Below are 19241 nucleotides of genomic sequence, written 5' to 3'. Positions count from 1 at the left end.
TCGGTTGTGGCGTGCGTCGGTTGAGTGGTGAAGCTGTTGTGTATGTCCGCGATCTTGTTGTGGAAGTAGGAGGCGAGGGAATTGCAGAGGTCTTGCGATGGGGTGATGTCGTTGTTTCCGGCGTTGGGGTTGGAGAGCTCTTTGACGATGTTGAAGAGTTCCTTGCAATTGTGTGCGTTGTTGTCCAGCCGGTCCTTGAATGCAGTTTTCTTGGTGGCGCGGATCAGTTGGTGGTGCTTCCGGGTGGCAAGCTTGAGGGCGGTCATGTTGTCTGGTGTTGGTTCCCTTCTCCAGGCTTTCTCGAGGGCTCGGCAGTTCTTCTTGGAACTCTTGAGTTTGTCGGTGAACCATGGGGCCTTCTTGCTGCCGGGTCTGCCGGGCGGGGTCCTCAGTGGGGCGAGTTCGTCCGCGCAGTTGTTGATCCACTTCGTGAGGTTGTCGGCGGCCTGGCTGGGGTTCACTGAGCTGGCGGGGGGGTGTTGGCTCAGGGAAGCGGCGAGCTGGTCGGCTGAGATCTTGTTCCAGCTTCTTCGGGCAACCGGTTGCTGGTGGTGGTGGGTCGTCGTTCTTCGGAAGGTGAAGTGGACGCAGCTGTGGTCCGTCCAGTGGAGTCCAGTGGCGTGGCTGAAGGCGATGTCTTTGCTGGATGAGAAGACGGCGTCGAGTGTGTGTCCGGCGAGGTGGGTGGGGGTGGATACCAGCTGCTTGAGTCCGAGGTTGGCGAGGTTGTCGAGCAGGGTGATGGTGTTGCGGTCGTTGTTGTTCTCCAGGTGGAAGTTGAGGTCCCCCAGGAGGATGTAGTCAGCGGAGGGGAGGGCATGCGGGCTGACGAAGTCGGCGATGTCCTCGCTGAATTGTGTGCGAGGTCCCGGGGGTCGGTAGATCAGGGTGCCTCTGAGGGTGGTCTTCGGGTCGGTGTGGATCTGGAAGTGTAGGTGTTCGGCGGTTTTCAGGGTGTCGTTGGTGTTGGTCGTGATGTGGATGGTGTCCCTGTGGATGATGGCGATGCCTCCTCCAATCTGTTTGACGCGGTCTCTTCTGGCGATCTTGTATCCCTCTGGGATGGCGATGGCGATGTCGGGCGCTGAGGAGTCGTTCATCCAGGTTTCCGTGAGGAAGGCGACGTCTGGAGCTGTGGTGTCTAGGAGGTTCCAGAGTTCGATGGCGTGCCTGTGGACGGAGCGGGTGTTGAGCAGGATGCACTTCAGGTGGTTGCTGCTGGTGTTCGGCTTGGCGGGTGCTGGTGGGGTGCAGGACCGGATGCAGGTGAACTTGCAGGCGTGGCAGCTGAAGGGTCCGTGGGTGTGCTTCGGGGTGGCTCGGTAGCATCCAGGGGTTCTGCCGGTGTTGAGTGCGTGGAGTTCGGTGGCGTTGTAGGACAGTCGGGTCGTCTTTCGTCGGTGGGGGCCAGGGGTCCTGGCCCTGGGCGCGGTCCAGGCGCGGACGGGCGCAGACGGGCTTACCTTTGGCGCGCCTTCGGCGCACAATCGGCGCTCCCGCTGCGCGTCAACGCTGCGCGTTCGCAAGGTCGCCATATATGGCGAAGTGCGAGGGAGGGCGGAGCAGCTGGGAGGCGGGAGCGGGGAGGGTACAGAAAGAAAAAGGGGGCGGGGTTAGCGGCGGTGGCGGGAAGCCGGGAGCGGGTAGGGAAGAGCCGGGGGGAGCGAAAAACAGGCAAACAGGCAATAAACACAAACTAATTGACAATAAAGTACAATAAATGCAGAGGGGCACACAGCAAGATAGTGGGGTACAGGAGCCTGCAGGACAGGCGAGCGCAGACCACGCCGCTCTGTGTCAGGGGGCGTGGTCACACAGCGGCAGCCGGGGCAGCGAGGCAGGCAGGCGGGAGGCACACGCAGCCGCTGGTGGCCGTGCGGCGCGGGGGGTGTCCTAAACTAGGTCACACTCACCTGCGTCGCACGGTCGCCATATATGGCGAAGTGCGAGGGAGGGCGGAGCAGCTGGGAGGCGGGAGCGGGGAGGGTACAGAAAGAAAAAGGGGGCGGGGTTAGCGGCGGTGGCGGGAAGCCGGGAGCAGGTAGGGAAGAGCCGGGGGGAGCGAAAAACAGGCAAACAGGCAATAAACACAAACTAATTGACAATAAAGTACAATAAATGCAGAGGGGCACACAGCAAGATAGCGGGGTACAGGAGCCTGCAGGACAGGCGAGCGCAGACCACGCCGCTCTGTGTCAGGGGGCGTGGTCAAACAGCGGCAGCCGGGGCAGCGAGGCAGGCAGGCGGGAGGCACACGCAGCCGCTGGTGGCCGTGCGGCGCGGGGGGTGTCCTAAACTAGGTCACACTCACCTGCGTCGCACGGTCGCCATATATGGCCAAGTGCGAGGGAGGGCGGAGCAGCTGGGAGGCGGGGAGGGTACAGAAAGAAAAAGGGGGTGGGGTTAGCGGCGGTGGCGGGAAGCCGGGAGCGGGTAGGGAAGAGCCGGGGGGAGCGAAAAACAGGCAAACAGGCAATAAACACAAACTAATTGACAATAAAGTACAATAAATGCAGAGGGGCACACAGCAAGATAGCGGGGTACAGGAGCCTGCAGGACAGGCGAGCGCAGACCACGCCGCTCGGTGTCAGGGGGCGTGGTCACACAGCGGCAGCCGGGGCAGCGAGGCAGGCAGGCGGGAGGCACACGCAGCCGCTGGTGGCCGTGCGGCGCGGGGGGTGTCCTAAACTAGGTCACACTCACCTGCGTCGCACGGTCGCCATATATGGCCAAGTGCGAGGGAGGGTGGAGCAGCTGGGAGGCGGGAGCGGGGAGGGTACAGAAAGAAAAAGGGGGCGGGGTTAGCGGCGGTGGCGGGAAGCCGGGAGCGGGTAGGGAAGAGCCGGGGGGAGCGAAAAACAGGCAAACAGGCAATAAACACAAACTAATTGACAATAAAGTACAATAAATGCAGAGGGGCACACAGCAAGATAGCGGGGTACAGGAGCCTGCAGGACAGGCGAGCGCAGACCACGCCGCTCGGTGTCAGGGGGCGTGGTCACACAGCGGCAGCCGGGGCAGCGAGGCAGGCAGGCGGGAGGCACACGCAGCTGCTGGTGGCCGTGCGGCGCGGGGGGGTGTCCTAAACTAGGTCACACTACCTCGCATTGTCCCCGTCTCCAAAGTTACGCCGGTCATGGCCTGACCTAAACTTTGAAATCAGCACCATAGAAGGCACAAGAAGATGCTCTGTGATAAGCAAGGGTAGGCTATCCATTCCACTTTCCCCCATTCTGCCCCAACCTCTATTGAAGCAGGGGATGGAAGGTGGAAAAGCCTCACCGTTACACGATATGTGGCACCACCAGATGCAAGCACCGCATGTTAGCCTATGGCTTGTGCCCATGTCACGGGCCACTATTCAGAATTCCCTTCACACTTCAGGAATACACAGCAGAGCCAGTCGCACTTTTCTGTTGCCGATGTTTCACCTCTGACATGTAAACAAACAGTCGGGTGGATGAGTTATTTTCGTGTAAAAGATGCAAATTGTTCAACCTCTTGGGACGTGGTGGTGCTGAGGTGCCCTGGTAAGTCCACGGATCAACTACAACTGTGTTATATATATTTTTTTTAATAAATTGTGATCGAAAGTAAGCTTTGTAGGCAACAGTACAAGAGATCTGCCTTTTGAGTCGTTTATTAATACGAATTTGCCTCTTCTGAATCCAATAAGGCAGTGTAAAAAGCCATCTACCAGTTACTGCGCCGAGCTTTTTTTTTCTTGAGCATGTGATTCAGGAGTAAGCAAAAAACATCGAAGCGAGGGCGTTTAATATATTCAGCGTGCCTAGTTATGAAATGGGAGGCAGTACTGCCTCATAATTGAAAATCAGGAGAAAATGTATATTTCATAGGCCATATGGATGAGTTAATTATTGGCTGCCAACAGAGGTACATCGTTTCAACGCTCTCTAGCTGTGACTAATTTGTATAGGTGCCTGTTTTCGTGACATTTACATTTCGGTTTTACATTCCATGGACAACTTGTTATGTCAACAAATGATTAAAATGCTTCATTGAATGATCTCGAGTTTGAGGATTTTTTTTTATATTTTGTTTATAGCGCTGCAGCGTTTTCAGGCGGAAAATAATTTCATTTAAGTTCCTTTCTTCCCAGCCAGATATTTCTTGATGCGATATTGTGGACACGAGCTCCCTTTAATGCAAATATCTTACTGTTTTGCAGATGCCAGCGGGGCACAGCAGCCTATGTGCTTCAAATGCAGCCACAAGGGCGTGCTGGTGGAGGAGCTAAGGATCCCGCTGGTTAACGAGGCCAGGGAGAGGGCGCTGGCGCTCTCCGCCCAGAAGCAGATGACAGCACTGGAGTATGAACGCCGACAGCTCACAGGCACTCTGGAGAGCAGCAGCCTTCGAGCGGCGGTGGCAGCCACAGGCCTCGCGAGATTGGAGGTATTGAGTCACACACTCCCACCTCGGGAGAACTGCCTTTCATCTTTTTAACCTTTCAATCAATCAATCAATCAATCAGAACATTTGTAAAGCGCACTACTCACCTGTGCGGGTCTCAAGGCGCTTGGGGGGGGGCGGGATGCTGCTACTGCTCGAATAGCCAGGTCTTGAGTAGTCTTCTGAAGGTTAGCAGGTCCTGTGTCTGCCGTAGAAGGGTGGGGAGTGTGTTCCAGGTCTTGGCGGCAAGGTGGGAGAACGATCTGCTGCCGGTGGTCGCTCTTCGGCTGTGGGGGACGGTGGCGAGGGAGATGTTGGCGGAGCGGAGCTGGCGTTTGGGGGTGTAGAAGGTGAGACGAACCTTTCGACCTAAAGTCATAAAAGACACCTAACCATACGCCTTCAGCGGTCTATGTGAAAATGAACAACTGGTTCATTTCTGCCCCTATTTCCCTCCACATTATTACGCTGTTTAAACAACCTGACACTTTATATATTTGTTTTTTTTGTGCAGATGTTATTGTGGGGGATTTTGAGCTTTAAAAGCAGTGGTGGATGAATAACCTGGCCAAATTAGCCCGCATGGGTGAACTCAATTACCACCAACCTACTTAAGTGGTACTAAAGTTTTCCTAAACACTGTGGTCCAGATGTGCAAAGAATGTTTAAAGCTGCAAACACTGATTTGGGGATTGCAACCATAAGAATGTTATTTATTTTTTATTTTTATATATGAATCCCATGTTAGGAGTCGGCAAACTTTCACCAACTCCTAAAATGGGTTTGGACCCCATACCATTTTGACATTTGGAAAGGAACTTGTTGTAGGCATTCCTTCCAAATAATTTGAGAACTGTATATGGAAAATAAACCAGGGTGAGCATTTTAAGGTCACGGTTTCTGCACAGATTTGCTAGAAAGCTGTTGTTTTTATACTGAATCTCACAAAAAAGAGAGTTTCCCAGGGACCAGAAAGGACTGGGTCAAAAGTTATATCAAAGAAAAGATTCCTTTCTGGGTACTTATTTTACCAGGTGACCATGAGGCCTATCCGTAACAATTGGCTGTATGTAACATTTACATTTGGCAAATTCAAGAGGTCAAAATTTAAGTCTCCACACTAGGATATTTGTACTTTTTACTCAAAGTTTATTTTATAGAAATTCATATTTAGGCATTCATTTTAAATACACTGTATAATTTAACACCGTGGTCCTCTGGTACAAATGTATATCTAATAGCTAACAATTCCGTATTACGGTTATCTAACACAGAGTCACCACTTTATAGTATGCATTCAAGAAAATTAAAATACAATAATACCACAAATTAATAAAAAAACATTTTATCACAGTTTTAAAAAGGTCCAAAGAGTCGACGCGTTTCGGTGCGTTTATTATACTGAATGCACCTTCATCAGGACAGAATGAATTAAAAACAGGTATACATCTTCTTTCTGAAAAAATGAATAGAATGCATATTAATAGTGCGAAATTTCTAATTTGAGTTTTTTATCCTAGTTTATGGGCTTAATATTTTGAATTTGCGGCACACTTTCCTTACTTTAAGTTTAAGAAAAGTGTCTGTCCTGATGAAGGTGCATTCAGTATAATAAACGCACCGAAACGCGTCGACTCTTTGGACCTTTTTAAAACTGTGATAAAATGTTTTTTTATTAATTTGTGGTATTATTGTATTTTAATTTTCTTGAATGCATACTATAAAGTGGTGACTCTGTGTTAGATAACCGTAATACGGAATTGTTAGCTATTAGATATACATTTGTACCAGAGGACCACGGTGTTAAATTATACAGTGTATTTAAAATGAATGCCTAAATATGAATTTCTATAAAATAAACTTTGAGTAAAAAGTACAAATATCCTAGTGTGGAGACTTAAATTTTGACCTCTTGAATTTGCCAAATGTAAATGTTACATACAGCCAATTGTTACGGATAGGCCTCATGGTCACCTGGTAAAATAAGTACCCAGAAAGGAATCTTTTCTTTGATATAGTTTTTATACTGAATTCACATAACCTTATTTTCATTTCTCACTTATGCTTCTTTCATGTTCTATACTAACCTCCACAAACTTTATCTGTAATTTTTATATCACACCGAATCTGCTTGAAAGGGAAGGTTAGAGGCACCTAAAGTTACACAGATCTTACAGTCTGAGTCCTTACGCAGCAACGCTTTCCCTTGGGTTAGACATATGGATAGCCTGAGGCAACAAGGGCACTTTAAGTCTCAAATCTCAGAAAAAGCAGTTCTTTATAATGATAGATAGGAAGGTAACGAAAACCTATTGCTATAGCTCATGAAATGCCTCCACATGAGCCATAAAACTACAGCAGAAACAAGAAGCCCAATGTGATCAAGAAATTCCGTAACGTCAGTAAGATGTGCCTCCAAATCTACTTTCATTAACACTTAAATATAAATGTTAAGTATTATGTAAATACGTTGTTTGTTTGAGGCATCTGCTTATCAATTTCTAAAATATGCTCCTTATATCCTAAATGAATTCATCCATTTTTAGTAAAAAAACGACTTTAGCCCACAAATCTGTTTGTCTTTTTTGTGAAACCACTACTTTTGTCAAATGTCTGCAGTTCATTTTGAGCTATGAATATGTGTGTGTGTGCATATATATATGTATATGGTGCTCTATGTCATTTTTTGCCATTTACTTTGCTATGCTAAAAACATGTATTTTTTCTAAGTCCATTGTTGTTAGTGTAGGCAACCAATCGCATTGGGTGTTACTTTGCACTGTGCACTTTAAAATTTGGCATACTACTCCAAAGGCGCTATGTGAACAAGGTCTCTGTTAAGCTGAAATGCGTCATGCCAGGCATGCTGAGATTCTAATAAAAATGCTCACTTGCAAGCCGGGTCTGTTATCGTCTGTTCCCAGGACATTTGGGATTGCACGAACCTTTGTGGCGAAACCTTTGGTATATATATATATATATATATATATATATATATATATATATATATATATATATATATATATATATATATATATATATATATATATATATATTCCAAAGCAATAGCGAGGTCCTTCCGGGATCCTTACTCCCCAGTCAGGTGGCGTCTCAAGTTCGGCGGTCCACGCCGACCGAAAAGTAATTACTATGAGCAGGTTGCTTGAAAGCAGAAGACGCACTCAAAAATACTGCAGCATAACGAGTTTATTGCCCAGCTAACACGCTACGCGTTTCGACAATGATTCTTGTCTTGATCACACGTGAGAAAACCCCTGCAGGTCAAATCATAATATACACATTCTGTAGAAGTCCATAAACATAGAAGAGGTTAAGCATTTCACAGTAATACATGGCCGCAATCTTGAAATGGCTTATTTGTGTGTACTTTCAAAGCGTGATGAGCGGTGATAGCTTCTATATCGTCTTATAATACCAACAAAGTCCACATTACAGTTTTGACTTTACATAATCACTTTTGGTATGCAAATACTTTCGGACTAGTGCCAAATCTGTGACTGCTTATCAAGACGATGTGAAAATTAACAAGTGCCAAGGACGACCAGTCCAATCATGGAACCTCGTTATTTCAAAACAAATCGAGGGTCTAGTGCCCACTTCAATCATACTTTCGGTCTAGTGCCCGAACAGTAACCGCTTATCACGGAGATGTGAAATTAACAGGTGCCAAAAACAACCTATCCATGCTTGGAACCACGTTACTCAAAACGATTATAAGGTCAAGTGCCCACATTCTATCAACCTGATGGGGATCCCCCATACCGGGCAGAAGGACGTATAGTGACTATGTACAGCAGGGAACGGTGCAACGAATATTATAAAGTGAAAGTTCTACTTTCATACAGGTGATAAGTGTCTCTCATCCAGAATTCGAAGGGTCCGAGGACCGTGAGATGGACGTGACAGGAGTGAGAAAGGATCTTCCATCCTCCTACAAAACACATAAAAACTTACAGTTAAAATATACATAAAATCAGTTGAACATTTTAACTACTTCATAACTCACAGTTTCTTCATTTCATTTCATTTCTAGTTATACATAATCAAAGATGTTATCATAGTGGACTTAAATATTCTATTACAGATGTCTAGTCCTCATGAAGGTGGGTTGCAAGCTCTTCATCCCAATTATGCCCCCCAGGGAATTTAGTTTCGAGTTCCATGATCCAGCGTGATTCTTTTTTCCTCAACGCTAGTTCACGGTTCCCCCCTCTCCTCCCAACATTAACCTGCTCTATTATAAAATATCTCAGGAGGGAGTTGTCTGAATTGTGGTATCCTTGGAAGTGTCTAGAAATGGGAGAATGGCTATCCACATGTGTAATGGCCCTGAGGTGTTCTTGTATCCTCTTATTGGCCATGCATGTGGTGCTGCCTACATACCTCTTGTTACACGGGCATACTAATACATAGATGACATAAGTAGTTGTACATGTTAGGAACTGTTTGATCATTTTGGGTTCCTTCCTGCCTGGTATGTCAATATATCTGACCATGATGCTAGTTGTGCAGGCTTTGCAATGCCCGCAGGGGTAAAACCCCTTTAGGCCTTGTACATGGCGTTTGTTCTCAGTTATGTCCCCCATGATCAACATATCCCTGAGATTCCTTCCACGTCTATAGGTGATTTGAGGTCTATCTCTGAGGCCTGGGCCCACTATGTTGTCAGCCTTGAGAATATTCCAGTTACTTGCCAGAATTTTGCGGATCTTATCAGATTGTTGATTAAATGTCGTTATGACACGTGTGCCTGTCACAGTATCATTATCATCCTTGACACCTATCGGATTCAACGTATCACTGCGATTTATCAGTGACACTTTTTGGACTGCCTTGATAAGGACCCCCTCTGGGTACTCTCTTGCCCTGAATCTTTGCAGCATGGTTTCTTGCTCGGCAGCAAAACTACCCTCATCACTGCAGTTTCTTTTTGCCCTCAGTAGCTCACCAAACGGAATGCTCCATTTCAGAGGGTCTGGGTGAGCACTGAGGGCATGCAGTAGGGTGTTTCCTGCCGTGTCCTTCCTGTGTAATTTAGAGGTAAGACTGTTGTCAATCACCTCTATTACAGTATCAAGAAATTCAATGCATTTATCATCGATGTTATATGTCAGATGTATATTGTAGATGTTACTATTCAGTTTCTCGATAAACAGAACTGCTTCCTCACGTGTGCCCTGCCATATGACGAACAGATCGTCAATATATCTGATCCAAGTGGAGACTTTCATGAGGTTCCTATCACATCTGATTTCCTCCTCCCATTTGCCTAGGAACAGATTCGCGAACTAGGCGCGAATGCCGAACCCATGGCGGCGCCACGTTTTTTGTCTATATACATCTCCATTGAACATGAAGATATTGTTTTTTAAACAAATCTTCATCATTTCAATGAGCATGCGGGTGTGGTCTGAGTAGCACACATCCCTCTGCTTAAGGAAATGGTAACAGGCTTCCATGCCCTGGATATGATCAATGATCGTATACAGGGCATTGACATCCATTGTAATGAGAAAAGAGCCCTCTACCTATTTTACAGTGTCTATGTTGTTCAGGAAATCTGTGGTATCCCTGGTATAAGCTGGTAACTTGATAACATATTCTCTCAAAAAGTGATCGATGTACTGTGAGAGATTCTCGTTTACACTGCCTATAGAGGAAATAATGGGCCTGCGAGGGGGAACCCTAGCATCCTTGTGCACCTTAGGTAAAAGGTAGAAAATGGGTAGCTTGGGATAGTCCCTTTTCAAAAAACTAAATTCTTGCCACGTAAGCAACCCATTAGTACGCCATTCATTTAGCAATTCCCACGTTTCCAATATGCTTTCATTATAGTTCATCATTGTGCATTTGGCATAGAAAGTACACACAAATAAGCCATTTCAAGATGGCGGCCATGTATTACTGTGAAATGCTTAACCTCTTCTATGTTTATGGACTTTTACAGAATGTGTATATTATGATTTGACCTGCAGGGGTTTTCTCACGTGTGATCAAGACAAGAATCATTGTCGAAACGCGTAGCGTGTTAGCTGGGCAATAAACTCGTTATGCTGCAGTATTTTTGAGTGCGTCTTCTGCTTTCAAGCAACCTGCTCATAGTAATTACTTTTCGGTCGGCGTGGTCCGCCGAACTTGAGACGCCACCTGACTGGGGAGTAAGGATCCCGGAAGGACCTCGCTATTGCTTTGGAATATATATATATATATATATTCACTGAAAAAAACATAGGTTATAGACCATATATAGTTAGGAATTAGCATTTACAAAACCTTATTTTACTCACACAAAACCATTGAAATTCCATATATAGTTAGTTGCACTAACTATATATCGCGCACTTGCAATCCACTGCTGATGATGTCACATATTACATCATTCATGACATGGTCAGTGACATCACTGATTACATCACTGATGACATCTCAAATGACATCACTGATGACATCACTGATGACATCTCATTTGACATTACTGATCACATCACTGATGACATCATTCATGTGATGATACGATGAACCTCTTCAGACTCTAATATAACCTTAGATACACTCAGTGTAAACAGACATTCACAGACTGTCACTCATCCATGGAGTTACTCACACACCTAGTCAGTCTTGCAAAGAATCAATCACACCTCCATTTCCTCAACTATATAGTTATACACACCTTACTTATTGAAACATATACTAACACATATTTACTCTCTTATACAATCCCTGATACAAGTTCACAATGATCCATACAGCCACTCACACATTCACTGGCTCTTATGCACAGTTATTTATATATGTCAACTCTCACATGTACTGTGTTTTACATATGTACTTACTTTGACATGTAGCACTGAGATATCCATTCACTCACCAATACACTCATGCACACAGTCAACCGCCCATACAGCTGTTTCCACATGCACTTTTGAACCCATACATCTAGTGAATCAACTGCTCACACATCTATGCACAGAGTCATACACCTCCCAGACACCCACACACACACCCAGTCTCCCATACAAATACTTGGGCAACCAATCAATAACCCATAGAGTTAGTCATATAGCTACTGATCAACACATGCATCAGATTACAGAACAACAGACACAATGATGCACAATTTAAAACAGTTTAGTCACTAACCCATGCACTCAGTGAGACACATTTAATCACTCACTTATACAGTCAGTCATGCACCTACTAAATCCTTCATCCAGACACTTATACATCCACTCATTCTTCAATATGTAAGACATATTTTAACTTTACAGAAACATACAGTCACTGGATGTTGTCATCAGTGATGTCATCAGTGATGTCATTTGAGATGTCATCAGTGATGTCATCAGTGATGTCACTGACCATGTCATGAATGATGTAATATGTGACATCATCAGCAGTGGATTGCAAGTGCGCGATATATAGTTAGTGCAACTAACTATATATGGAATTTCAATGGTTTTGTGTGAGTAAAATAAGGTTTTGTAAATGCTAATTCCTAACTATATATGGTCTATAACCTATGGTTTTTTCAGTGAATTTCATAGGTTTTTTAATAGCAAATGTTTATAGTTTTAAAAAATAATAAATTTTAAAGCAAATTTTATATTGTATAATTATGTCATTTTTTTTTTTTAATTCTTTTTGGTGCGCTCCCGGGGCGCGGACTGGTGAACGCACGGGTAAGCGCAATCTTGCGGCGCGCCCCGGGGCGCGTACTGATGAGCGTCCCGAAAGCGCTATTGCCGCGAACGAAAACAACATCGTGACGTATTGCGTAGCCGCCACGCCTTGCGTCATAAGACACGTATCACGTAGCCGCGAGATGCGTCTTATGACGCACCGCGTAAGCGCACCCGGAAGCGCATGCGATCGCGCAACGTAAGCGCCCCGATGCGCTTATGAAACACGCCCCGGGACGCGCCCTGGGGCGCGTAGCGTAAGCGCGTCAAACCATGTGACTTTAAAATAACACTTTTCATTGGTTCAGAACTTTTTTTTTCTCCAAATTGTGTGAAACCCACCCATTTCTCTCACTATTGCTTTGTACTTGGAGAGAGCAAGAGCTGTTCTGTGTACTGTCTTCATCTCCTACTTTCCTGATCTACAGCAATGGCTGCAAGAGAGTCATCCAGCAGTGATTCCGACGGATTTTTAGATGAGGACCCTCCTCAGCAGAAGAAAAAAGACCATTGCATCTGGAAATTCTATGACATCCCTGAAGGACAAAAAAAAGTCAATGCTCCCAAAGTAACCTGCAAAATATGTGGTAGTACTTTATCCAGAGGCAATCCTCTGAAAAAATATAGTTTTGGAAATGCCAATTTAACCAGGCATGTCAAAAGAAGACACCCAAACAACTTTGCCAGGGAGAGTGTCAGAGAGCTGGCACGGAATTTACCCACAGATGGCGGCAGCACCTCCACTGGTGGAGCAACACCTTCGGGACCACCCCGTGGAAGAATGGTCCCTAACATACAGCCGGTGTTTGCAGGCATCACATTTCTGTGCACGGAGTGTGACGAACTGCTCTGCTATGGGGAGCAGAGTGTTGAACTCATTGCCATAAAGAAACAGCAACACCGCTGCACTGCCAGTCCCTAAATTTTCACATTTTTTGCTCCTGTTGAGCAGTTTTGGAATCCCTGTTTTTGTTTTTCTCCTGACAAAAATCCAAAAAAATATAAAATCGTTTTAAAAAGTCTAAAAAAATATAAAACAACAAAAACAAAAAAAAGTTCTTTTCAGAACTACCTCCAATTTATAAAAAAATGCTATTTTTTTAAAAAAAAAGTCTGTCATTTTTTATCTCCATGGTACGCTCCCCCGTACGCTCCCCGGTGCGCGTACCGGGCGCCCCCCCTCCCCCCGCGAAAATCGAATTTTTTTTTTTTTTTTTTTTTGCCCGCGGGACCCTTTTATGGCCCCCACATCAAAACTAGGGGGTCAGGGGGGTGTACCCTGCCCCCTTTTGCTCATTTCCCCCTTTGATTTTTGCCACCTCTTGTGTCTCAATCCTACCGAGACACAAGATGGTGGCCGCTGCGGACTGTTTCGAATGTTTACAGACACCCGAGAACCAATCAGCTTGCCGTGCGCAAGTCGCGTGGCGCGCCCGGAGCGCTCCCCGGTACGCGCACCGGGCGCGGCTCTAGATATATATCTTTTTTTAAACCTAATTTACTCAAAATTCACAGGAGCACATATCTTGAGACCTAGCAAAGGCACATCGGGCAAACAATATCTACAATTTTGCCAAGTTTCGTGGAAATCCATTCAGCCGTTCGAGCTAAAAGTGAGTCCAACCGCCCTATGGAAAAATGAATGGGAAAAACACGTTTTGGGACCCCCCTTTTTTCTCGGCCCCCCCTTGACAAAACCCCCCCAAATTTTCAGGGGCTGCTCAGAAACAAAATGTTCCATTTTCCTGAAAATTTCATCCAATTCCGTCCAAAAACGCCAAAGTTATTAGACATAGAATTTTCAAAAATCCCATAGAGAAAAAATCCTAACTATATATACCTACTGGCGACCGCCAGTAGGTAATATATATATATATATATATATATATATATATATATATATATATATATATACCAAAGGTTTCGCCACAAAGGTTCGTGCAATCCCAAATGTCCTGGGAACAGACGATAACAGACCCGGCTTGTAAGTGCAAGTGAGCATTTTTATTAGAATCTCAGCATGCCTGGCATGACGCATTTCAGCTTAACAGAGGCCTTGTTCACATAGCGCCTTTGGAGTAGTATGCCAAATTTTAAAGTGCATAGTGCAAAGTAACACCCAACGCGATTGGTTGCCTACACCAACAGCAATGGACATAGAAAAAATACATGTTTTTAGCATAGCAAAGTAAATGGCAAAAAATGACATAGAGCACCATATACATATATATATATGCACACACACACATATTCATAGCTCAAAATGAACTGCAGACATTTGACAAAAGTAGTGGTTTCACAAAAAAGACAAACAGATTTGTGGGCTAAAGTCGTTTTTTTACTAAAAATGGACGAATTCATTTAGGATATAAGGAGCATATTTTAGAAAATGATAAGCAGATGCCTCAAACAAACAACGTATTTACATAATACTTAACATTTATATTTAAGTGTTAATGAAAGTAGATTTGGAGGCACATCTTACTGATGTTACGGAATTTCTTGATCACATTGGGCTTCTTGTTTCTGCTGTAGTTTTATGGCTCATGTGGAGGCATTTCATGAGCTATAGCAATAGGTTTTCATTACCTTCCTATCTATCATTATAAAGAACTGCTTTTTCTGAGATCTGAGACTTAAAGTGCCCTTGTTGCCTCAGGCTATCCATATGTCTAACCCAAGGGAAAGTAAGGACTCAGACTGTAAGATCTGTGTAACTTTAGGTGCCTCTAACCTTCCCTTTCAAGCTCATAGTAAATATATATATATATAGATATATATATTTTATATATATTACCTACTGGCGATAGCCAGTAGGTATATATAGTTAGGATTTTTTTCCTATGGGATTTTTGAAAATTCTATGTCGAATAACTTTGGCGTTTGAGGACAGAATTGGCTGAAATTTTCAGGAAAATGGAACATTTTGTTTCTGAGCAGCCCCTGAAAATTTGGGGGGGTTTCGTCAAGGGGGGGCCGAGAAAAAAGGGGGGTCCCAAAACGTGTTTTTCCCATGCAATTTTCCATAGGGCGGTTGGCCTCACTTTTAGCCTGAACGGCTGAATGGATTTACACCAAACTTGGCAAAATTGTAGGGACTGGTAGCCCGATGTGCCTTTGCTATGTCTCAAGATATAGGCTCCAGTGGTTTTTACGAAAATTAACTTTGAAAAATATATATTGGGCTACATTGGGCTATATATATGTTGGAGCCCAAATGTAGCCCAATGTAGCCCAATGTAGCCCAAAGATGGCCACCAGAGACAAAAAAAACAAATGTAGCCCAAATATCAGCCAGATGTAGCCCAACTATAGCCCAATGACAGAATGTCCCAGAGTGTTCTAAAGAACAACTAGAGTGCTAACAGTCCTACTTATTACAAAGGTATGGCACACCTGAAGCCATCTTGATTGGAATAAAGTGGTAACTCTTAAAACATTTAATTTAAAAAGGAACAAAATGAGGGGGTTCATTTTGCCATAGAAAGTATGATTAGCGAATATATGACGAAATCCCGCATACCATCAGTCCGCAAAAAAAATCCCGCATGTACTATTAGGCCGCAAATTAAAATAACGAAAACTTTTAGAACGAATATGCCTTTAGCATACACTAAACAACTAAACTACCCTAAACCCTAAAACACTACCCCCAGCATGACCCTAGACTACACAAACAGTACAACACTACCCTAAACCCTAAAACACTACCCCCAGCATGACCCTACACTACACAAACACTACAATACTACCCTAAACCCTAAAACACTACCCCCAGCATGACCCTACACTACGCAAACACTACAACTCTACCCAAAACCCTAAAACACTACAACCCAGCATGACCCTACACTACGCAAACACTACAACACTACCCTAAACCCCAAAACACTACCCCCAGCATGACCCTACACTACACAAACACTACAACACAACCCTAAAACACTACCCCCAGCATGACCCTACACTACGCAAACACTACAACACAACCCTAAACCCTACAACACTACCCCCAGCATGACCCTACACTACGCAAACACTACAACACTACCCTAAACCCTAAAACACTACCCCCAGCATGACCCTACACTACGCAAACACTACAACACTACCCAAAACCCTAAAACACTACACCCCAGCATGACCCTACACTACGCAAACACTACAACACTACCCTAAACCCTAAAACACTACCCCCAGCATCACCCTACACTACGCAAACACTACAACACTACTCAAAACCCTAAAACACTACACCCCAGCATGACCCTACACTACGCAAACACTACAACACTACCCTAAACCCTAAAACACTACCCCCAGCATGACCCTACACTACGCAAACACTACAACACTACCCTAAACCCTAAAACACTACCCCCAGCATGACCCTACACTACCCAAACACTGCAACACTACCCTGAACCCTAAAACACTACCCCCAGCATGACCCTACACTACGCAAACACTACCCTAAACCCTAAAACACTACCCCCAGCATGACCCTACACTACGCAAACACTACAACACTACCCTAAACCCTAAAACACTACCCCCAGCATGACCCTACACTACGCAAACACTACAACACTACCCAAAACCCTAAAACACTACCCCCAGCATGACCCTACACTACGCAAACACTACAACACTACCCAAAACCCTAAAACACTACCCCCCAGCATGACCCTACACTACGCAAACACTACAACACTACCCAAAACCCTAAAACACTACCCCCAGCATGACCCTACACTACGCAAACACTACAACACTACCCTAAACCCTAAAACACTACCCCCAGCATGACCCTCCACTACGCAAACACTACAACACTACCCAAAACCCTAAAACACTACACCCCAGCATGACCCTACACTACGCAAACACTACAACACTACCCTAAACCCTAAAACACTACCCCCAGCATCACCCTACACTACGCAAACACTACAACACTACTCAAAACCCTAAAACACTACACCCCAGCATGACCCTACACTACGCAAACATTACAACACTACCCTAAACCCTAAAACACTACCCCCAGCATGACCCTACACTACGCAAACACTACAACACTACCCTAAACCCTAAAACACTACCCCCAGCATGACCCTACACTACGCAAACACTACAACACTACCCTAAACCCTAAAACACTACCCCCAGCATGACCCTACACTACGCAAACACTACAACACTACCCTAAACCCTAAAACACTACCCCCAGCATGACCCTACACTACGCAAACACTACAACACTACCCAAAACCCTAAAACACTACCCCCAGCATGACCCTACACTACGCAAACACTACAACACTACCCAAAACCCTAAAACACTACCCCCCAGCATGACCCTACACTACGCAAACACTACAACACTACCCAAAACCCTAAAACACTACCCCCAGCATGACCCTACACTACGCAAACACTACAACACTACCCAAAACCCTAAAACACTACCCCCAGCATGACCCTACACTACGCAAACACTACAACACTACCCAAAACCCTAAAACACTACACCCCAGCACGACCCTACACTACGCAAACACTACAACACTACCCAAAACCCTAAAACACTACACCCCAGCATGACCCTACACTACGCAAACACTACAACACTACCCAAAACCCTAAAACACTACCCCCAGCATGACCCTACACTACGCAAACACTACAACACCTCCCAAAACCCTAAAACACTACCCCCAGCATGACCCTACACTACGCAAACACTACAACACTACCCTAAACCCTAAAATACTACACCCCAGCATGACCCTACACTACGCAAACACTACAACACTACCCAAAACCCTAAAACACTACCCCCAGCATGACCCTACACTACGCAAACACTACAACACTATCCTAAACCCTAAAACACTACGCCCAGCATGACCCTACACTACGCAAACACTACAACACTACCCTAAACCCTAAAACACTAGCCCCAGCATGACCCTACACTACGCAAACACTACAACACAACCCTAAACCCTAAAACACTACCCCCAGCATGACCCTACACTACGCAAACACTACAACACTACCCTAAACCCTAAAACACTACCCCCAGCATGACCCAACACTACGCAAACACTACAACACAACCCTAAACCCTAAAACACTACCCCCAGCATGACCCTACACTAAACAACCACCACAACTCTACACTACACTAACACAACACTACACTACACAACACTACACTACACTACACAATCACTAACCCACGAAAAAATTAACACAAACCCACTTACCTCTCTCGTCATCGTGGTTTTCACAACGCAAATGCATTTACCATACATGCCTTTAAAACGTAATTCTTTGTAAAGGCATGCGCGATAAATGCACATGCGTTTTGAAAAAATGCGGGATAATGGTATGCGAGGTCAATGACCTTGCGGGATAATGGTATGCGGACTGAAAGTCTGCGGGATAAAAAATGCGGGAAAATGGCTGCAAACCATGATTAGCAGCAGACTTCCCTGGTGAGCACTAGCTTTACTACAGTGATCTAATGAGCAACTAGCGTGCTAACATTCAGAATTTATGGCAAATGTGTGACACATCTGAATGCCTTCTTGATAGAACCAAAGTAAACAAGCATTGAAAATGCAATAGATCTCGCCCTCGTTTAAGTTAAAGCCATTCTGTTTGTAATGAGGTGGCTTTTTAGCTTTGCTTTTATTAGTGTTTTTAAAACTTTCATGTAAATAACATGCATATGTATGCATATATGTATATGTATGCATGCATTTATATTTATATAGATATGCAGATTATATATGTTTATATATGTATATTACCTACTGGCGATAGCCAGTGGGTATATATAGTTAGGATTTTTTCTCTATGGGATTTCTGAAAATTCTATGTCTAATAACTTTGGCGTTTGTGGACGGAATTGGCTGAAATTTTCAGGAAAATGGCACATTTTGTTTCTGAGCAGCCCCTGAAAATTTGGGGGGGTTTCGTCAAGGAGGGGCCGAGAAAAAAGGGGGGTCCCAAAACGCGTTTTTCCCATTCATTTTTCCATAGGGCGGTTGGACTCACTTTTAGCTCGAACGGCTGAATAGATTTACATGAAACTTGGCAAAATTGTAGATATGG

At 44.8% G+C, this 19241-nt stretch overlaps 1 protein-coding gene across 1 annotated transcript in view; it reads left to right on the top strand.

Annotated features, from left to right (window-relative positions):
- The window catches only part of CFAP47 (cilia and flagella associated protein 47), a 2858849-nt gene that overhangs the window by 1173011 nt on the left and 1666597 nt on the right, over positions 1-19241 (top strand). Inside the window, exon 44 of the mRNA XM_078657910.1 lies at positions 4190-4416. Within this exon, the coding sequence (XP_078514036.1) occupies positions 4190-4416 (227 nt within the window). The remainder of the gene's footprint in view (positions 1-4189; positions 4417-19241) is intronic.

Source organism: Lissotriton helveticus, chromosome 8, assembly GCF_964261635.1.
Source record: "Lissotriton helveticus chromosome 8, aLisHel1.1, whole genome shotgun sequence".
NCBI classification, from domain to species: domain Eukaryota; kingdom Metazoa; phylum Chordata; class Amphibia; order Caudata; family Salamandridae; genus Lissotriton; species Lissotriton helveticus.
Note: the sequence above shows the minus strand (reverse complement) of the source record. Positions and strands in the feature narration are given on the sequence as shown.